Below are 23257 nucleotides of genomic sequence, written 5' to 3'. Positions count from 1 at the left end.
GTTTTCCAAAAAACGAAGACTGGAGCTCAGAGAGTACTCTCCAGATTTATTTTCCAAACAAAAGGCTTTCTATTTCAGCCGACGATAGTGCTTTCCCAGAAAACCTATGCAGCATTAGACCCATTCACACATGAAAGTTATCATTTTTAGCCCAGCCGAAGCAAAGGCTCGAGTGTATACTTCACAATTGTATAGCAATCATTTATCATCTGTTGTCCGCTTTCCGCCATCCATCGTCCATCATCTGTCACAAGTCACTTCTTACATCTTCAGCTTCTTTGTGGAAATCCCATGACTGAAAACTTGGCAAGTACAATTTTACATGTAGCATATGAAAGGATCTCAGTTGTTCAAACGGGCACCATGTTTAAAGGTAGAGGATACCTTTTACAGAACTCCCAAAATGCAGCAAAACATTAAATATGAACCTCAGGGGACTTGTTTAGGCCACTGCTTAGAAATTTGGAAGTCAACAGTTATCTACAATTTGAATAATGCACAAAACTCAACTACTCAGTAGTTCTGTGTGTCAGCCACACTTAAGCCTTTTTGTTGCAGTCTTCTACATATTTTATCTATAAACACAAATCTAAAAGTATAAGAGCTGATGTAATAACATATAGAGTATGTGGCAAGAATGTAAATGTTTGTAAGTTTTGATGAACTTTATTCACAAAATATACATGATGGACACACATGCAGTGCATGGGTCTGCAAAGGTAGCCTAGTAATGTACTGGAATTTACGGTGAGCTCTGAAAAAAATTCAATTCAAAATCTAACGGTCAATAAAAATGTACTAAATGTTACCTTCCACTTTCAATACTTCAAGGGAGTTTCTAAAATGAAACTCTCTTCAACATACCAATGTGTTTACACAACTCTTCATTTAAGGCATGCAAATGGGATTCCCTACCTTTAAAGGAATCTTTGAAAATCTTCTCCAGAACCAGAAGTGATAGAGCTTCAAAGTTTACTAGTGCTAGGAGTAAGCCCATTGGTGACTGAAGTCTCAAGTTTATTGATGATAGGTCCTAGGGTGCCCCCACTTGGCTTGTGGGATGGGGTTGGACTGAATTTGGTTCCAGTTCTCTAATATTCAGCTGTTTCTTGATAATCCCCACGATAGATTTTATTTTATTTTTTTTTTTTTTGTGCCTTGAATTTTCAGCTGCTGAAATTAAAAAATACCGAGATGTTCTGCCAGGACAGTTTTACTGTACGTTTTAACAGTAAATTTAATACAAAGCAATGTAGGAGTGCTTCACTGGTTGCCAGCCTCGAGATGCAACGATTGCCTCAGCCAGGCTGATGTGATAATATGTCTGTTTCTTCAAGCAGACATACAGCTAATTAGAGAGTGGTGAAGTAGTCCTCGGCGTTTAGGGAGTGCTCTGTTTTGACCCGCTTGTTAAGGAATAGACGGAGCCAGCTGAAGGGGCGAGAAAGCGGACACCAGCGGGCGAGGGATGCGATTAGAAGCCGCATTGTCCAATCTCCGTCCTACCGCCAGACCTTGCCCCGTTCTCACCGGCGCTCCAATTACCGACGGAAAAACGGCGGCGTAAATTGCGCATTGTCGCAGCTGCGTCTTGGAAAGGCGAAATGTCACAGAGAGTTGCAGGGCATCTTTTCCTGGCAGAAAACAGTGATAAGGGCAGGAGTGCTTGGAAGAGAAACTCAAAAGGAAGAAAGAAACCAAAACAAAATGAGGGCAGGGGAAAAGGGAACAAATACAAGTGTAGGGGATGGATAGGATGAGGCTTTAATGAGATGGTAAACATGCAGAGGGGCGAATGGGAGCAGTGGCAGCTATAAAGAGGATGGGTGAGATGTGAAGAGCAGGGAGATGGGATTGCTTGGGAGGAAGGGGACAAACATTGTTGTGCCCAGAGGTAACGGAATCTAAGACTCGCAGAAGCGTTTATTGTTATTGTATGGCAGCGTACAGGTGTACTAAATCTCCAGGATATTATCTGTGTTTTACCAACCTGTGACTGTCTATTATCTGAGTTTATTATGCCTTGTCACCGGCTTGATATTTGATATTTTGGCACCAAATATTTGATAATGTTTACACAGCATAGAATATTATTTTTTTTTTTTAAGTACCCTTTGAAGTCTTCACATTTTGTTAAAGTTTTGAGCTACAGCTGTATAAAAAAGAAAAGAAAAACAAAAGACTAGCAAAAACCTTGAATGCCCATTGTATAGAAATTATCCTGAAATGCATCAGAATATTAGTTTTAGAGTTTTACTTGCTAATTGCTTGGAGGTGGATCCTCCCCTCCCCCCCCCCCCCAACCTGGACAGATGAAGCAACATTGTAGTTTACATCGTACTTGAAAGGTTTACAATTGTACTTCTAAACTTCAAGTTGTGCCCTTCAATTCAGAATGTGTTCCACTGTGTTGTACTACACTTTGTACATGTACAAAACACAATGTACAGCTGTATGTCAATGCTGATTGCTGGCACTAATGCTGGTTGTGTACAAGTTGCTTGAAGTTGGAGTAGCTACTGATACTGGTTGATTGTTAACCAAGACAAGGGATCATTTGCCGAAGGCCCAGTTAACTATTTTGCTTTATTATTCATGTTGTTTTGTTTTGTCTTATGGCATGTTCGTGACTTGCAAATAAGCATGCAACAGTGTAAATGGGCAGTATTCCTTGCACTGGTTATATTGACAACCAGCTCCATCATTAAAGCTAGAATGCACTGTTACAAAACAAAACAAAAAAAGTTACAGTAGGGTGCTTGCCTTCTGCTCAATAGACTCAGTTTTGTTTTCCATGTTCTAGAAAACATGGCCGTGCTCTATTCACATTAGAAGCAGCGGTAAGCAGTTGCCTTTCTCATCTTCCCCTCCCCCCCCCCCCAAGCCCTTGATGCAGTACCTGCAGAATTCTACAACCTCTTACCCTGATTGAAATGCTTGAAGGAAAGGTATGGAAGTGCAGCGAGGATCTAGTGGGAATCAATGATACGCATCCTCGCCCGATGCAGGGGGCGCACATATGATGATTTTGCGGCGGCTCGAATTGGATCTCACGTTGAACGTCGCGCTCCCGTAATCGGCTCTGATCACCCTCCTTATCCCCAGCATTGGTTAGTCGGCCACATCAAGGCAGTGTGGGTAATCGGGAAAGAGAGGGAGAAGGGGGAGGGGAGGGGGAAGAGAGAAAAATACACTGTAAGCCCATCGTGCCAAGAGAATTTATTCGTTTGTAGCAGTGAAAACGGAGAGTTTTAGGGCAGATCTACATTGTTATTTATTGGAAGAATGTTTTCATCAACTATGCCCCCTCCCTCTGTGTCTTCCCCTTTTATCATTTGTTTGTTTGTTGTTGTTTTTTTTGGGGGGGGGGGACGGGGAGGGGTGGGAGGTTGAGTGTGAAAATTTATGGTTGGTTTTGCAAATGTTTCTATCTTGTGTTGTATAACAAGCATACATCAATAAAAATTTTACATTTCAAACATCTCCCCCTAGCCCATACTAAAAACAAGCAAACAAATGTGTAACAGCTAATCACACCCTCTCAGAACAGTGTGTGTGATTATAGTATATTGTCCTGTAAAATGGAAGAACAGAATGGATATTGACACATCTTTAATTTGTGTAATGAAACCAGTAAACCTGTGATTCCAAGGTCATTTAATTTCTCTACTTGACGCATCTACTGTAGTACAAACAAAACTTGTGGAAGTGCAAATTTGGAATTATTTGTGATCTTTTGTTGTTGCGTATTGTGGGCATACACTATAGAGACCAACAGCCATACACTGTAGCTGAGCATCTGGGCGTGACTTCCACAGTTGCCAATAGTACAGTGTGTACATAATGTTTGTAGTTTGTATGAGCATTCAAAGTGTAGCGTACTTCTTTGCAACCGTGTCTTACTGCCTCAAAGGACGTACGTAATTTGGCAAATAGGCGCAGCACCAGTCTGTGGGTAGAGACGATAAAACATCTCTGTCTGCCAGTGTCATTGGTGTGCTCCGGAATTGCTGTTTGGACCCATCCAGGCTCAAGGATGGGCAGTTGTGGTCGGTCATGCGGGCCGCGGGGATCGGCAGGGACGCTGAGCAATATCTGGCGTATCGTTTTCTCCCCGGGATGATTTATGGAGGAGAAAACCCGACGGGGCAGAAGAGGTGATACCGAACAAAGCCATGCACCATAGGGGAGTTCATTGACCAAGCAAAATCTCATCAAGATTTGATTGTACAGATTTTGTGTTTGAAATTCATAAACAGTGTCGTGTCTTCAGTCAGTAATTCTGTGTTCAGTTTTGCTTTTATTTGGTTCTAGCTGTTGTACAATAGACTTACGGTACTCCTACTGATCTCTTGATCTGTTACTCTCAGCTTTAGCATTCATATTTCTTCCCCTTTTATAGGTTTGGTATATTTGTATTTATTAATGTTACATGCATACAAAGACTATCAGAGAACTTCGTCTGTGTGGTCCCTTGATCAAGTGGAAATTTATACTTAAAATTAATAATCGGTTCTTGAGGTGATGATGTGTAAACAGTAAAGTTAGTCAGGGTCACGCTGGCAAAAGATTGCACAGTTTACTATTGCAAAGTCTTCATGAAGTTTGCTTGTGCGTTCACAGTGGCAGCCAAACTTCTCGAGATATGAGTTGTTGAAGTTTTTGTCACTGGTGCAGGTACTGTTGGCAAGAAAGAAAAAATGGCATGCAGTCTCACGGGAATGATTGTGATGTACTGTATGTATACGTAAATCCCGATGAGAGCCCTCTTTGGAGGCACAGTGCACAAACAGATGGTCGACTGGTCGCATGACAAACTTTCGTGAAGTTTCAGTTGCTTGCGTTCACACTGCCCAGAGATTGAGAAGATTGGCGGAAGTTCGGGAAATGTCTCGTGTTTGAGTTGGAAGTTTTGTGAGAAGTTTTGCGAAAAGGTTGCGCTCATACTGGCAAAAATTGGAGATCTTAAAGATTGCGTTCTTTGCCAAGCGAGACTGCAGCTACAGTTTAGTCTTTGTCTCAGTGCTTCTAGGATTCTTCTCCATCTGTTTTCTTTCCTTATACTTGTTTTTAAAACTTTTGTTTTAAAGATGAACACACGGTTTATCTAAACAGATATGTGATAACTGTATAGTCTATTTATTTTAAAGTAACATAATCTTTTGATAAAGATACTGAAACAAACAAACAAACAAACAAACAAACAAACATACAAACATACAAACAAACAAAAGACAAGCTTCCAGGGGCATGAGGGTTGGAGCTGGTATCCCTCAATTTTTTTTTTTTTTTTTTTCTAGTGAGTTTGATATCATTTTGGTTGTGGATGTTAAGTTCATACTATTCATCTATGTTTTCATAGTCACATACACTCTGTACTTGCAGCTTTCATAAATATTGTGGTTAAAGTCAAAATATGACATTTGCCTCTCAACAAAGGCACTTAAGTTATTTCACAAAACTAGGACGGTTCATGCTGTAAACTTTTTGTTTGTCATGTTACTATTGACTGTTTTCCTGAAATGTCAATGACATTTCAATATCGTGGTCCAAAGAGAAAGAGAGAAGGAGATCTACAATGTATGAATAGAGAGAGGGTTGATTAAGAACACGCCAGTCAGTGATGCTGAGTATTTTCGCCTGGGAATTAGTCGCGCCGTCTTGCAACCTCTAAAGTATCAGGATGTGCCATGGTGCCGTTCAAGCTCATCTCTCTTCTCTGATGCCACTCACTTTTACTTGAAAGTATCAGACTTCCACCTGGCTTCTTTGATACAGATGTCCTGTAATCCTCCCCCCCCCCACCTCCTCAACAGATTTTATATAATCCTGCCTTTTGTGCAACTTACATCAAGAAAGATATTAATGTGAGGAATTGAAATTCACTGGCATGCAAACCTATTGCCATGGCAACAGTTGACGTTCAGATACCCTGGCTGCCAAAAAGCAGGGCAATGTATGGACACGAGTAGCGAACAGCGGATATTATTGCTCGGAGAACGACTCCCTGAATTGAATCCTAGGAAACGTATAGAGGCAAGGAAAGAAAAAAAAGGGGGTGCATGATGCAATTCGTCTGTGCTTGTGAGCGTGACACTGGTGTCACCCATGGGGATTGATGTGGGGATGGGTGGAGGAGAGATGGATGTAACCAAGGGGAACTTGAGATGCCCAGCTTGGCATAGGAAGGTGTGGAGGAGTAATTCTCCATGATCGGTGCATTAGTCGGACCGCATCCCAGGTCGCCACGGGAAGATGGAGAAGTTCGTTAGAAGCGCCGCGGTGTCCCATTCCACCGCCTACATCGCCACTTATTCAGGGGAATGTGAAGAGTCCATTTACCAGGTGGCGAGCGACAAGCCCGGTAGTTGATGAGCGCTGTCAGCTGAATATGAAAAACATCTTTTGTTGGGCTCATCTTGAAGATTTCCTGACGCCTATTCTTCTTATCATGTTCCTTTTCCCGAGATGTCTTCTATCCCTTTTCCACGCTTCAACATCCCCCTCTTTATCTTCATCTTCTTCTAATGTTTAATACTACATGTGTCTGTCTTCTCCTTCTCCACCTCCTCTTCCTCTCCTTCCTCTCCCTCTTTGTCATCCTCTCTTCTTTCTGTTTTTTTGATAGTTCCTTCTATATTCTTCTTGTTCTTCCCCACTCCATTTGATAGGAACTCATCAATTTCCCTCTTGATATGTTTGTCTCCTTCCAGGAGTAGCTTGCTTTACATCATTCTTGTGCAATGGCCGAGTCCATTCTCATCTTTTAACTACCCTCTCTCCTCTTTTTCTCCACCTGCTAACATGTTCCTCCTCCTTTTTCTCCTCTTCCTCCTCTTTTGTTCCTTCCTTTCCTCTTCTTCCTCTTCCTCCTCCTCTTCCACTTTTTCTCCTTTTGTCCTCGTCCTCCTCTTCTCTTTCTCCTCCCCATCTCTTCCTTCTCCTCTTAGTTCTCTCCCTTCTTTTCCTCCTTCTTTTTCCAGTCCTCTTCTTCTTCTTCTTCTTCTTCTTCTTCTTCTTCTTCCTCCTCCTTTTCTGTTTTGCAGCAGGCAAGTATGATTGAATTTTGTGATTGAAATTTGTATGCCCCATAACTATGCAAAACAGAGATTCATACCAGTATTGAATCAACACATCAGTTTCAATTCTTTCCCCTTCTCTTGTGTATTAAGGCCAAGACAACATGCAGTGTCACAGAACATATAAATATCCTCTTCCAGAAATTTCTTTGATACTTCCTAAACATTCCCCCCCCCCCCATCTCGTGACTGTGGAGTTCTTTTACGATCCTGTGCCATTGTACATGTACATGCAGGCAAAGATTTGCCTGAAACGGTTGCTATGCCAACAGTCTTCTCACTACCAGGGGAGAATGAAGAAAATCAGCGAGTCATTCAGATGTGCTACAACTGTATACTGCAATCAACAAGAGAAGGGATGTATAGAAAAGTATGAAGTGCACACAATGGGTAGTTTAATATTTGCAGCTATTTTGCAGCGCACGCAGTAAATTAATGAAAAGTTGAAGTGCCACTGCGACAAAGGTGTTTTGATGATTTACCAGTTGCTAGGCAGTACCATGCTCCATTGCTATTCCAGCTTACATAATTTGACAATTACATACACAACAAACCTATCAAGAATGTTAAACATAACAGCCAACCTCTAGGTTTGGAGTATGCGCAATACAGGAATAAATGGAGTGGGGATATCTGTGTGTAAAAAAGAGCAGGTTTCCAATAGATTTCATTCTCTCATTGTGAAAAAAAAAAATGAGGAAAAAATAATGTGAAGAAAACATTTTTTCTCAAGAGATGATCAATAATGGCATTTCCCAAAGGTTTCAGTGATTGAAATGCTGAGATGATAAAGTTTTATTCAAGGCAATACATCAATTTTGTATTAGATTATTCATGCCACTTGCATCTCAAACATGAATTTTACTACAAAAGTGTAGGAAAAAAAAAAGAAACAAAATGTGACAGAAAAAGATGAAAGTAAACTCAAACCTCAAAGGAATACATACCAAAAGAAATGAGATAAAGAAAAACAAAAACAACCAGATTTCACGCCCATGTTCTGAGTAAGAAGTGTGCCCCCAGCTTGCCAATAAATTTCAATATGTGTGTCCAGTGATTTCAATTTTTGTCTGGTTTGCACTACTTGCCAATAGCAAGTGATTTGTCATCTGCTGTGGCTGAACTGATGAAGTAGACAAATGAAATTAAAACCCCTAGATGACACACACTCCTGTCTCACTTGACCTACAGTGGGCCCTGCAAGCTTTAGTAGCTCGGCAAAAGGCTCCTTGGTGGCGTTGAGGACATTCTGCCGTCAAGAGCCCGGGCTATCGGTGCTCGATGGCCTGCCTGGGGATTTTGCTGGTTGCTGCAAATTTATGTAAATTGCTCAGTTCGTTTTGAGCTCGCAGTTCAGACAGCTGCCATTTTCTTTTCTGGATTTTTCCTTTCTGGATTACAGCATGTAGAGGGGAACAATGTGAAGTTGTTTAATACATGTTTTTTCATGTCTTTTCCATACAAAATCTCTCTTTCTTTCCTTTTCACATTCCTTTTTTTCTTTGTCTGGATTTAAAGATTATTGTACATACACCATACATTTCATGAGGTTTCTACCAGTATTTCAGAGAATTTTGCAAGTGGGGTGCTAGTCAGGAGTTTACTAACATTTTGATGTACAGTATTAAGTCTGAACCTGACATGCACATGGAGTGACAGATGCTGTCATATTTTGCATCAAGGTTTTGCTTGCGTTTTCTTTTCTTTTTGTTTTGTTTTGTTTTGTTTTGTGTTTGTTTTTTCAAATCCTGCAAAATGATTATGCCATGCCCCTTTCCTTGTGCTGGTGTTAGTTTTAAAAATGCCTGACAAAACATAATGTACCATATATTTGTGTAGTGCATACAATGTACATCACAATACATTGTATCTCCTAGATATACACATAGTACTTGTATGTCTGGATATATACAATGTAATTCAATTCAATTCAATTCAAAGTTTATTTCATTTTTCGACAAAACATATAAGTTACACTTCTTTTGACAACAGAGAATAAGGTAAACAGAACATTATGTATCGACGAGAATGTAAAACAATTGAGGAGGACCTTATAGTAATTATACATTGTAGTAAAAAAAACAAAACAAACAGAAGTGATCGAAATAAAGTACATGTATAACTTTGCTTAAAGTGCGAAAAATGGAGAGACCCACTAAAAAGACAGAGCTTGTAGAATGTGGGCCCCTCTGGAATAATAACATCAATGGAAAGATTAATTGAAGCATCATAAATTATACAAAAGGAGAAAAAAAAGAGGAAGAAGTCTGGAAGCCCACTGAGAATTAGATTCACAGATAGATACACTTACTATCATAGGTGTGAACAATATGCCTTGAATTACAGGCAATCTGTGTTCATCTACAAAATTACAAGCCAGAATCCAACATGGTTGATGAGGACTGCGCGCTGCAGTTTGAACAACATGAAACTTGTATCAAGACGGGGTAGCTTAATGGCTTGTGACGTTCAGTCGAATATTGTTCAGCTCATTATGCCAGGCACGTCAGAATGCATCGCCAGAAATTGCGTCTGCCTTGCGTGGTGTGAGAGCTCCGTAGACCTTTCAATCAAAACAGAATTTACAATTCGGCTTGATTGGATTTCATATGCATAGATTGGGCGGGATTTCTTCGGGATTCCTTGTCACTACAGATGCCATGTTCGTATCATTCTCCCCTAAAACGAAGGTGGAAAGGGCATGACAGTCGACACGTATTACATGTAGTGGCACATACTGTCCATTATTAAAGTTTCCCCGTGACGTCTCCAGTGTGCGGTCTAAATGGTGCTGCATTTACATGCAGGTCTCCTCGCTATTGATTTTATTCTTTTAAGAGCCATTTGCCTGCAATTTGCAGAGAGCAGCTGTGTGTACTTCCCAGCTCCCTCTGCAGCTAAAAACCTGTTAGTGAGGGTGGTGATGTGGCATCTATTGCATTTAAAGGGGGGTATTAAGGAAGAAGAGGAGTGAATTGATGAGTTACACTTGCATTGTAAATGTAGGAGAGAAAAGCATTTAATATTGTCGATTCTGTCCTAATGGATATAGTGACTTTGTTGACTTTATTTGGTTGCCTGTAAAGGTAAAGCAGAGAATCATTTTCAAAACTTGGTTGATAGCATACACTGTACAGAGCTACTCATGGTACAGCACCGGTACAGGAACTTGTAGAGTTAAAATCATCATCTCAAAAATTTTACCATCAGCGAAGTTCACAAGATACAACACTGTTGAAATATCCCTCAGGGAAATCAAAAGCTACCCTTGTTGACAGGATGTTTTTGTATACTGCACTACAAGTTAATCTCCCTCTGTAAAGGCAAGCAGCTACAGTTAATGGCCTGAATTCACGAAGGTGGTACAATTGAAACCATGGTTCAAACCATGGACAATTTGTATGGAGCACCAAGTGTTGCATGGTCTATTTCGTTATGAAATCAGTCATTTCATTGACGAAATGATCATTTTGTTAACGAAAATGATCATTTTTCATTATTTTGTTATGATTGCAGTTATTCAACAAGAAAAAAAAAATAACACAAACACACACACACACAAACACACACACACACACAGAAGAAGGGAAACCCTCCATGGCAAATACCAGAGTAGCTTTAAGTTATTGCAAACTTTAGTTTGGTGTGGATATGAAATATAAATGAGTATGAGTATGAGTTGCCAGGTAATCACATGTTTTTGTTGTAAGTCCCAGAGAACACATTTTTTGCTGTCTTGATGCCCCCCCCCTTTTTTTTTTTGCTAATGATTTTAACTTGCGGTTAGTGTCTCATAGTAAAGGTAGAATAAGAAATCCTATTTCATCCTGATTCCTTTGAATAAAGATAATTGCTTTTCTTCCAGAAATTTCAGAGCACTCTCCACTGCTAATGTATAGATTTTTTTTTTTTTTTTTTTTTTTTTTTTTTTTTTAGATTGGCAACACATTTTGGAAAATTAAACAAAAAGTTTCTGTTTGTCACTCATATTGGATTTTAGTTTTGTTACTCAAGTGATTTTCTGTCTGACTTTTATTTTTTAGAGTTTTATAAAAATATTCAGTTCCTTCTAATTTTTCTGTATTACTGTATTCTAAGATGAAGTGAAATTCAGAGGCTGTAAATTCAACGATGGCAGGATGATTATTTTTTTGCAGCAAATTTCGTCAAGAGTTGGTTGGATTAGATGGAAAGATTGGTGCATAGTCATATTGTCGGAGAGGGAATGAGGTACCATTGTGACTTGCTTGAAACATGAAGAACACTGCAAAATGTCCTTTGGCAATGAAAGGAATATTGCAGTGGCCGCTTCAGTTATATAGTGTGGACGACCTTTTGACCCCCTGTGACGCACTAGCTCTCAGGCAGTGGTATACTGTGTCTGAAACCCTGTAACGATGACTTTCCCTTCAAATCCACTCAAATTGAGTTCGAGATGGCCCTTTTCTCTTTCTCTAATGGCTAAAGTAGCGTGTTTATGGCATTTAGAACGTGCCAGGCATTCTCAGCAATTTCTTCCCATCTCCAGGATCAATATCAATATTGCGATTCCATTCAAATGGTGGCAGGTACTCAGAGCTCAGTACATGTTCTGTGCCAGGCGTTTCTCCTGTTCTTGGTTCAAGGTTATCGGTGTCGGCAAGAATTTGGGGAATGTCTCCATTTGGCATGGTAATGTTCGTCTGTGAATTTCCTAGTTCACTTTGCAGTCATCAACCCTGTCAGGCTCAACATGCTGCAGATCTGTCACTCTTTCCTTTACCATGTTTGTTTGTGTTTTTTTTTTTTTTTTTTTTTTTTTTTTTTTTTTGGGGGGGGGGGGGAGGAGGCAGAAGGGAATCTCCCTGAAATGCACATTTTCTGTTCAAGTCAGATTTGCAGCACTGATGGATATGGATGTATTCTTTTCTCTGTCTCACATTGGTTCATGTGACACACCATTACACTTTGCTCTCACCGTGCCTCCTTCTGTGACTTATAACATATACATGTAATATACTTAAGTAGAGAGACTTTGTTTACACTGAAACAAGTCTTAGCTTGTCTGTGTATACTCTGGAATGTATGTGTCTGTATTGATGGGATTGAAGTATTATTCATGACAAAAGTTAATACTTCTTTGACCCTTTTATAGCTTGCAAATTGAACAAAAGCAGCAATTTAGCACACAGGTCATTTGTGATAAAAGTGATTCTTTGACCCTTTTATAGCTTGCAAATTGGAGAAAAGCAGCAATTTAGCACACAGACACACAAGCACACTCTTCGAGATTTTTGAATTCAATTTAGTTCGGTTCAGTTCAGTTCAATTCATTTCAGTAACTTCATAGATCACATTCAAAATATTGCAGATACACTGTTTGTACAGTGTATGTGTGAGTATTAAGAGAAAGACAATCATGCAAAAGCCTGAGGCTTGGAAATACGAGATTTCTTCCACAATGGAATATACACATAGAATCAGAGTTTTAAATTAGATTTTTGTAAATTGATACTCAGAACCATTTCATAAGTGATATTAAAGTGTAATTTGATATTCAATATCATTTTAATGAGTGATATTGTCGTGTGATCATTTTCACACCAGAAGCACAGCTTCAAAAATTTCATGTGCCGGGAAAATGCAGTGTACAATATTCCATGTTTTTGTTTTTGTTTTTTCTGTGTGTGTGTGTGTGTGTGTGTCTGTCAGTCTGTCTGTTTGTGTGAATCTCGTGAGTCAACCTATATTTTGCAAAATGAACAACACATGGAATTATTGCGTCCTGTATTTTAAAACGAATGCATTGTACAATGTTGATATCCAAAATCACAATTATTTTTGAAACGTGATAATTCTTTGTGACCCTGTCAGGGTGTACAAGTATATTGTGATTTCAACAGCTTCCAAAGAAACGGTCCCGCATTATGAAACCTTGTACTGGCAAAATGGCATACATAGTATTTTATAATCATTTTTTAAAATATTTTTTTCTTCCTTTGCAGGAGATAAGACGCTAGATGGCTACCAAAAGAAAAAGTATGTGTGCAAGCTTCTCTTCATCTTCCTGCTCGGGCACGACATCGACTTTGGCCACATGGAGGCAGTCAACCTCCTCAGCAGTAATAAGTACACAGAGAAACAAATCGTAAGTCTGCTCCCCGTTCTGGCATTTACGAAGCACGTAGGAAGTCGGCTTGGCATGCGAAAAGCAGCAGCAAGTGTGTACTTATGTCTGTTTGTTTACCCCATATCACGTTACGTGCACCTATAAGGAAAATGGCCCTCCGAGACGTAATTGAGGGAAGGTAGAGTTACCCGTGTGCTTGAAGTTGGCTTGCCAGGCCCCTGGTTCGATTTCCGCACAGAACTCATTCGGTGTTGGCGAAACGGTGCGCCGTTTCCTCTGTAATGGGGCATCAGAGCGCCTCGGTCCTGTCAACTGGACATGACATGGATGTTCATGGTGTGAGCAAGGCACACGCCATGCATGCTCAACAGCTCTTCTCACTTCCCATTCTAAAGTAGGGTGGAAACCTCTGACAAACGATCAGAAAAAGCAAACGCTGGTTTTGACCTTCGCTGACCCAAACAATCAGGAAATTTTGTCTACCAGACACATACGGTCAAATAGAAAGTTGACGTCAGGTCTACTTCTAGCTTTGATACAGTGGTATAATTTTTGTTGTTCATTTTTTCAAGTCTACATGTGATGGCTTTACAGTATAAATCAGATACAGTGTATAAATCAGATACAGTTTCTGCTGAGCACTATGTATGGATTTAATGAAATGGACATTGTAATCAAATAGCTTCTGCTGTGAATATTACAAATCAGGGAATAATTGTGCAGAGATTGTATCACAATTTGCCATACATTTTTTTTTCAAACCACTGCTACATGAATTATATTTTATCTGGCAGTTGTCAGTAAACCAAAGAAGTACCTTTGTAGGACACCATTAGAGATATTATTCATCAGCTGAAATTGCTAATGAAATTTTTAGTTATTATTCCCTCTAGATAGGACGTAACTGCTTTCTTTTCGACCTGCAATAGCAAGAACGGGGAAAAAAATAATTCCTTTTCTTTTTATTGTCCCTGTATTGGTCAAGATGAATGAGGGCTTCTATGCAGTTGGTATGGTTATGTCCAAATCCTGTGTTTAACCTAAATCATACAATATATTGTAGTGTAGTCTCTCCTTTGATATTCTCTGATACTTGATTTGCTTTACTGAATACGCCAGAGATTTATGTGTATAATTTCCTGAGAATTGGGACTCTTCGAGAATTTTGGGAATGGTTAAATTTGCGATCTTGAAACACAGTTAATGTACAGAGAAGTGTACACGCATGCATGTTGCCATGTAGTGTAAGTCTATAGATCTAGAGTTGGTGCTTTCACAAGTTATTAAATTCAGGAATAGCACGCGACTCACAAAATAAAAAAAAAAATAGAAACCTTATGAAGATTCAATATGTGGCGTATGTAGTACTTTGCTCCTATTGAAAGAATACATTGTGTGGCTGAGTTGCCATAGTGATGAGATGATGTGCTCCTGTCTCCCAGGGTTACCTCTTCATCTCAGTGCTGGTGAATGAGACCAGCGATCTGATGCGGCTCGTCATCCAGAACATCAAGAACGATCTCGGCAGCTTGAACGCCGTCAACACCAACCTGGCACTGCACTGCATAGCCAACATCGGCAGCAAGGCCATGGCGGAGAATCTAGGGTCCGAGGTGCCCAAGATCCTGGTTTCACCGTGAGTATTGAATCCCCCCAACCCCCTCCCCCAGCCCCTCTGAACTACACCTGATGAACGACTCCTCTCGGAGAAATCTCTCCTCCCCCCTCCCCTCCTCTTAACCCGTTGAGGATGAGTCACGAGTATACTCGGGCAGATGTCTATGGGAAATGCGTGTTGTAACAAAATCAGACCGTCCACGACGGGTTAATACTTGTGTGTATGTATGTTGATTTGTGCATATTGTCTATTGGATGTGCTGTGTGAAGAAAACTTGTGTGTTAAGAAAACTTGTGTGTTACTTGCTCGGTTCATACATTAAATTTGCGACTAATTTCTACCATAACCCATCTCTACGCAATATAACGCAGCAATACTCCAGTACATTGAAGCCACTTTTTACCATGGGGAGCAGTGATTAAAAAAAGTATGTTCACATTTATCACATAAGAAGCATGTGTATAGTTCAGCTGTGTCACAAAACATCCTACCATATAAAGAATTGGCAATAAAATTGCAAATATAAGTAGATGTATTCATTTTAACATTGCTTGTTTCTATTGGTAACTCATTTTTTGGTGAACCCAGATAATTATGATAAGCAACATAATAATTCATTTAAGAAACAGTATAAAAGACATATTTTGTCTTTTTATCAAAATTACATAAATGTATTTAACCATCCTTTTTATGCTTGTTTTTGTTTTTGTTTTTTATGTTCTTTTGTGTATCTTCTGTATAAAACTGATTTATGATTTTTGAAAATACATGTAACTTAGATTCCAATTCTACATGATTTGTAACAATGGTGTACGCGCGCCTACAGGCCTTATTGGCTTTTTTGTGTACACCATTTTCCATTTTTACTCGTTGCCTGTTGTAATCTGGAACAATTTATGACTGTAATTCTGATGTCGCTGTCGTGGTTTTTTTATTTGTCATTTTTTTTTAATGTTCATCTGTAACACTGAATGTTTAATGTTGTTTTTTGCGATTGAAATGGAAATAAACGAATTGAATCGAATATTTTCAGAACTATTTTGAAACACTAAAGCTGTTTTTTTTTTTTCGTCTGCAAATGAAAAATAATGGCTTTAATTTAGAACAAGAACACCTCTTTATCCCGGTCAATCGCTTTAGCCTGACAACTTTCTTTTGGTGTAGCGTTTCAATACATTGAAAATAAAAGGTGAAACAAAGTGTGGCAGCCCATGCCTGACAGGGTAATTCAGTCTCGTTGTGCTCTACTTTCTGCAATCTTTAAGTTCATAAATGCACACCTCATCAAAGCAGCTAAAAGCACTGCTAATTCAAATAATTCAGTTTGTCACAACCAAATAAGATGGAAAAGAATTACCTTAATAGAGACTTTCGCGGCTAGGCTAGACGCTTCCTCATAGACTGATGAATGCTTTTAAAGCACTGTGAAGATGTGTCTTGTCTCATAACATGATAGCATTGTATAGAAAAAAATAAAGTTAAAAACCAGAAGACATATGATTACGACATGTTCATCGATGATGTCATCTGGTATTTTAGATATTGTTAAATCAACAGTCCAAACAAGGGCTGAGAAGAGAGCTGTATTTGCTTGTCGTTGCCAGAGCGACCACCCACGAGTAGTAGGGTAAAAGCGGTAAAATCTCTGTACGGTTAAATTCGGCTGTATCACTGTTTTGAAGTCACTGTGTCATGTGTACTATAGGATTGACTCCATTATTAATTTCTTCCTGTGAAGATGGCAGTGTGTGTAATTAAAGTCACTGCAAACAATAGCGGCTACAGATTGGAATCCGCCAGACACACTATACACCATGGTACATGTACATTGTATTAGCCTTACCTCTAGGCTCTTCTCCTTTTCCATAAACTAAATAAACGATGGGACCCACCTTTTGTTAGGACCTCTTTAGTTTTGAATACATGTATCTCAACCTTTTCAAAACCAATTTTCATCATAAACTTTTAATTGCTCTTGGAATCGTATGCTCTTTGATACATGTATTTCTTAAGAGGTTTCTCATTACTAGTATCTCACAAAAAAGTTGGAAACCTGATGCCCCCATCTCCATCAAAACCATACCATCCCTTTAGAATGATGATCACATACGTGTAACAGGCAGATGTAGGAAATTGTCGCTTTCTGTGAAGATTGGCATTCTTGATATGACAAACTTGGTTGAGTCTTTGAAATTGTGGTCACTCTTCATATGTAATCTCCAGAAGTAAACTCTGGAATAAAGTATTTGGCACGTCAAAACAACATCAGGATTTTTTTTTTCCAGTGTGATTTGTTAGAATGCCTTGTGTGTATGTGTCAGTGTGTGAGTTTGTGTGTCTGTGTATGTCTGACTGTATGTGTCTGTATGTTTCATTATTGCTTTCTTACATTGGTCAGTAAAGATATTGGTCAAACTATTCATGATTGCTGGTGCTGGTGTCTGATTTCCCTTTTATTTTTCAGTAATTTACTGAAATCTTAAGCTTACATATTGGCTTATGACATTCTTGTCTGTGCCCCCTTTCTATATGTGTGTGTCTTTGCATAGATGTTTCCTGCATGTGTAAATTCTCATGTATATTTTTGTTTTGTGAATTATCTGTTTTTCTCTTGATCTGATATTAATCTACCTGAACCCAAATAATACTTCCCTAATTTGGATCTTTTTTTTTTCTCCTCTCCTCGATGACAGCGACACCATTGACCAGGTCAAACAGAGTGCATCGTTGTGTTTATTGCGGCTCTATCGGACGGCCAACGACTCCATCCCGTCGTCGGGAGAGTGGCAGGCAAGAGTCATTCACCTCCTCAACGACCACCACATGGTAAGTATAGTGTCGAGAAGACTCTGATATGACTCTTACTCTGCTTTTATAGCATTATCATGACAGAGCTCAACATTAGCAGTGGCCTGATGGCCCATGTGGCCTGGTGGGCCGGGGGCCACTAAAATTGATGTCGGGAAACTTCCAAAAAGGCTCTTTCGCTGGCCCGATTGTTCAGCTAAGATTCGAAATAAGTTCTTGTACTTCTTTTTTTTTTTTTTTTTTGAGGGGGGCACTACTTTTCTCTTTTGGGCCACCAAAATCTTAAATTCAAACATTTTAGTGGTCCGAACAGGCCACCAAAAAATAAAAGTTGGTGTTGAAGTCCTGCATGATTGCCTTTCTAACGCCAGTCCATAATAATGAGAGGCAGAGTTAAGCTTATCTCGTAGAGAACATATCTCAATTCAGAACGTACGTTCTGATCAGGGGTCTGGCTAGCTCTTGGACAGGTTTGGCCAGGTAATCAAGAAATTGTCAAGTCTCATGATTTAACCTTTCAGGACCCAAATAACAGTAACATTAATAATAATGAGAACACTAATAAAAACAACAACAACAACAACAACAACAACAACAACAACAACAATAATAATAATGATAATAATGATAATAATGATTAGAAGAATAATGATGATGATAATAATAATGATAATAATAATAATAATAATAATAATAATAATGATAATAATAACAAAATGATGATTATGATAATTACAATGACAACAGCACCACCACCACCACACCAACAACAACATCAACAACACCAACAATGATAAGGTGTCCTTTATCCAGGGTAGCCTCTTCAGTGTTGCCATTGATTACCCTACCAGAGGGCCCTGCCGTTGTTATTACTGTAGCGTTGCCAGGTACCCATTTATACAGGTGGGTGAAAACTGAAAACGTCTTGTCCAAGGACGTAAGCACTGGGTGAGAATCGAATTCTGGCCCTCTGATCGGGAGTCAAGAGTCTTTAAATGTCCACTACCCTACAGCACCCCCCACATTGTGAGTTGAACCAATACAAAGGTAGAACAAAGTAAAATATATGAGGAGTGAGGTTTGTAGGACATCATGGATAAGACTCTCGATGTTCAGTCAGAGGTGCCGAGTTGATTCCCGGCAAGTTCCTACATGTCCTTGGACAAGATTTTTTTTTTTTTTTACCCACCATGTCCCTCTCAACCCAGGAGTATAAATGGGTACCTGGTAATTCTAGGGTGATGATAGTGGCAGGGCCCTCTGGAAGAGCAGTCAGCAACATTGAAGAGGCTACCCTGGATATTAAAAGGAGACCCATTATGTCGTGTAAGTGTTGAATTTAATGGATGCATGCAGGCAAGGTACAATGCTATGACTGTCTTGCGGAGCACCGGTGCATCGACAGTGAAGTTGGCAAATTATGATGAGGGGGATACTTGAAATCTCTTCAAAAAAGCATTGCATGATGAATGGTGAATAGATTGCACATAGCTGAAGGGATCAATGTATGAAAGAATAAGTGGCCAAATACAGACTGAGCAGGGATTGTAAAATAGCCATGTCACTTGCTATTTAAAAGACATCCATCATCCTACACTGTAGGCATGGTGAAAAGATAAGTAGAAACATTGGTCATTGCAACTGATTGACAAATTGCCCTACTTCGACGTAAATAGCACTGAATTGATCAGTGTTTTAGTAGTAGCCATGATAAAAAATCATGGGCGTACATACTAAAACACTGATCAATTCAGTGCTTATTTACGTCGAAGTAGGGCAATTTGTCAATCAGTTGCAATGAAAACATCTCGACGGAAGAATTTCATGAATTTGAATAATAAAAGCAGTACCCGCTGCATGCTATAAGGATTAGAACCAACACTTGCTGTCGGGCGAAAGCTCTGTGGTCTAGTGGAGATGACGCCTGTCCGGTGATCAGGAGGTCGTAGGTTCGAATCCTGCTCGAGTATGTACGCTTATGATTTTTTTATCACGGCTACTACTAAAACACTGATCAATTCAGTGCTTATTTACGTCAAAGTAGGGCAATTTGTCAATCAGTTGCAATGAAAACATCTCGACGGAAGAATTTCATGAATTTGAATAATAAAAGCAGTACCCGCTGCATGCTATAAGGATTAGAACCAACACTTGCTGTCGGGCAAAAGCTCGGTGGTCTAGTGGAGATGACGCCTGTCCGGTGATCAGGAGGTCGTAGGTTCGAATCCTGCTCGAGTATGTACGCCCATGATTTTTTATCATGGCTACTACTAAAACACTGATCAATTCAGTGCTTATTTACGTCGAAGTAGGGCAATTTGTCAATCAGTTGCAATGAAAACATCTCGACGGAAGAATTTCATGAATTTGAATAATAAAAGCAGTACCCGCTGCATGCTATAAGGATTAGAACCAACACTTGCTGTCGGGCGAAAGCTCGGTGGTCTAGTGGAGATGACGCCTGTCCGGTGATCAGGAGGTCGTAGGTTCGAATCCTGCTCGAGTATGTACGCCCATGATTTTTATGCCTCCGCCACGAAGTGGTGCCGGAGGCATTATGTTTTCGGGTTGTCCGTCCGTCCGTACGTCCGTCCGCTTTCGTTTACGCGATAACTTGAGTAATCTTTACTGGAATTTTACCAAACTTGGTCCAAGTATGAAGTATGATGGGGCAACGATTCGATAAGATTTTGGGTGAAACTGGCTAAAGGTCAAAGGTCAAAGGTCAAGGTCAAATCATGAAATTGTATCCGTTTACGCGATAACTCAAGACTGTATGGAGCAAATTTCACCAAACTTTGTTGGAGGATGATATATGATGGGACAATTACTTGATTAGTTTTTCTGTGAAATCGGACAGAGGTCAAAGGTCAAAGATCAAGGTCAAATCCTAAAATTTATCTGTTTATGTGATAACTCAAAACTGGATGAAGCAGCTTTCACCAAACTTGGTCCAAGGATGATGTATGATGGGACAATTAGTTGAGTAGAGTCTAGTGACATTGACAAGAGGTCAAAGGTCAAAAGGTCAAGGTCAAATGCTAAAAATGTTGCTATTTCCCCCATATCTATGCAATGCCCGCAGTTATTTTCTTGAAACTTAGTGTAGACATGTACTACTGCGTAAGGATTCTCCAGAGAGAGTTTCATGTCATAAGGTCAAAGGTCAAAAGGTCAAAGGTTAGGTGAAAATGTTGCAATATCACTTTTCTCGCAAATGGTTCAATATATCTTCATGGAGCATGGTACATGTGCATGTACTGACTGGCAGGGATTATCTAGGGAATTTAGGGGTCATGGGTCAATAGTCAGGGGGTTCAAAGGTCAAGGTCAACTCCTCAAAATGTTACTACTGTATTTCCCTCATACATGCATACTAGTATATGCAATGATTGCATTATTAGTTTTAAAAGTGTTTAATATATGTACATGTATTACTTGATGGAGATTCTCTTGGAAATTTCCAGCCAGAAGGTCAAAGGTCAAAGGTTAAGGGTCAAAGGTCAGGTTTAAATGAAAAAAAAAAAATATTTTGTACTGTAATTACACTCTTTCTTCATACAGGTCTTGAAAATTATACTCAATGCATAAACTTATAATAAGGTCGGTCAGAAGTCAAGTAAAAATTTTCAATTCCCCAAATATGTGTACCAGCACTCTTTAATAGACAATTATAGCAAACCCAGTTCGTGGAAAGTGAACATTCAAGATATTTCTGACAAACCTGTTATTTCGATATTTTGCCAGTTATGTGAAACTGTCATCACACATTGTCAAGACATTGTACTATACACCTATTGGGAGAATCATGCATTATGGCGGAGGCATCAGTCGCCGTAGCGACATTTCTAGTTTATGGTGGCTACTACTAAAACACTGATCAATTCAGTGCTTATTTACGTCGAAGTAGGGCAATTTGTCAATCAGTTGCAATGAAAACATCTCGACGGAAGAATTTCATGAATTTGAATAATAAAAGCAGTACCCGCTGCATGCTATAAGGATTAGAACCAACACTTGCTGTCGGGCAAAAGCTCGGTGGTCTAGTGGAGATGACGCCTGTCCGGTGATCAGGAGGTCGTAGGTTCGAATCCTGCTCGAGTATGTACGCCCATGATTTTTTATCATGGCTACTACTAAAACACTGATCAATTCAGTGCTTATTTACGTCGAAGTAGGGCAATTTGTCAATCAGTTGCAATGAAAACATCTCGACGGAAGAATTTCATGAATTTGAATAATAAAAGCAGTACCCGCTGCATGCTATAAGGATTAGAACCGACACTTGCTGTCGGGCGAAAGCTCGGTGGTCTAGTGGAGATGACGCCTGTCCGGTGATCAGGAGGTCGTAGGTTCGAATCCTGCTCGAGTATGTACGCCCATGATTTTTTATCATGGCTACTACTAAAACACTGATCAATTCAGTGCTTATTTACGTCGAAGTAGGGCAATTTGTCAATCAGTTGCAATGAAAACATCTCGACGGAAGAATTTCATGAATTTGAATAATAAAAGCAGTACCCGCTGCATGCTATAAGGATTAGAACCAACACTTGCTGTCGGGCGAAAGCTCGGTGGTCTAGTGGAGATGACGCCTGTCCGGTGATCAGGAGGTCGTAGGTTCGAATCCTGCTCGAGTATGTACGCCCATGATTTTTTATCATGGCTACTACTAAAACACTGATCAATTCAGTGCTTATTTACGTCAAAGTAGGGCAATTTGTCAATCAGTTGCAATGAAAACATCTCGACGGAAGAATTTCATGAATTTGAATAAACATTGGTCAATCGAGAAAGGATGACAGTGATGGATGAGAGTATACATAAATAAATCTGAAGAAAATGAAGGGTCATTTGGTGAAATTATTTAAAATTGTCCCGGAAAATACATGCTGTTATGATCACATACATATATATTCAAATTAAGTCAACGTTTTAAATTATCATCCTGTGTGCTAAACTTTTATGTTCAGATGACTCCTGTTATGACAAAGTCCTTGGGACGGGCAGTTTTCTCTCATTATTTGGAAATTCGGTTATAGTTTAGAATTAAGCTAGTTATATAGATAATGATTTGTGGACCTAAATTTTTACTTCTTTCAACAAGATTTTTTTTTGAAAGATTTTTTTTTTTTTTTTTGTAACCATGTTTGTTATAACCTTAGCGTGCTTTATGAGAATCTAGAGTAGGTAACAGCATTCACGTTCATGTTAGCAGTGGGTTCCAAATGAGAGCAACATCTTTGAACAGAAGTGATACAAGTGACTCCCGTGTTGCTTAAGTCCTAAGGATGGGCAGCTTTCTTTCATTGTATCAAAATTTTGTTCAAGCCAAACAAAGTATCCGTATGCTGTGGCTATGATATCTGTTGATAATTTTAAGGGACCCAAATTTTGAATTTGTTGAAACAAAATTTGTTTGGACCGTGTATGTTGTAATGGAAATGCACTGCATCTAAACTGACAAAATCTCTCTTTCTCTCTCTCTCACATCCTCCCCCCCCCCCCCTTTCTGTCTCCTATCCACAGGGAGTAGTAACAGCGGCAGCGAGTCTCATCTACGACCTGTGCTTAAAAAACCCAGACGACTTCAAGGGATGCATCGCATTAGCAGTCTCAAGACTCAGTCGGGTAAGCAGCGTT

At 39.5% G+C, this 23257-nt stretch overlaps 1 protein-coding gene across 1 annotated transcript in view; it reads left to right on the top strand.

Annotated features, from left to right (window-relative positions):
* Positions 1-23257, top strand: part of LOC140236080 (AP-2 complex subunit alpha-2-like) — a 65218-nt gene that overhangs the window by 14932 nt on the left and 27029 nt on the right. Inside the window, exons 4-7 of the mRNA XM_072316054.1 lie at positions 13064-13206; positions 14631-14824; positions 17500-17632; positions 23144-23245. Of these exons, the coding sequence (XP_072172155.1) occupies positions 13064-13206; positions 14631-14824; positions 17500-17632; positions 23144-23245 (572 nt within the window). The remainder of the gene's footprint in view (positions 1-13063; positions 13207-14630; positions 14825-17499; positions 17633-23143; positions 23246-23257) is intronic.

The sequence above is a fragment of the Diadema setosum genome, chromosome 12 (assembly GCF_964275005.1).
Source record: "Diadema setosum chromosome 12, eeDiaSeto1, whole genome shotgun sequence".
Lineage (NCBI taxonomy): Eukaryota > Metazoa > Echinodermata > Echinoidea > Diadematoida > Diadematidae > Diadema > Diadema setosum.
The sequence above is the reverse complement of the archived record's forward strand: the minus strand, read 5'-3'. Positions and strand labels throughout refer to the sequence as shown.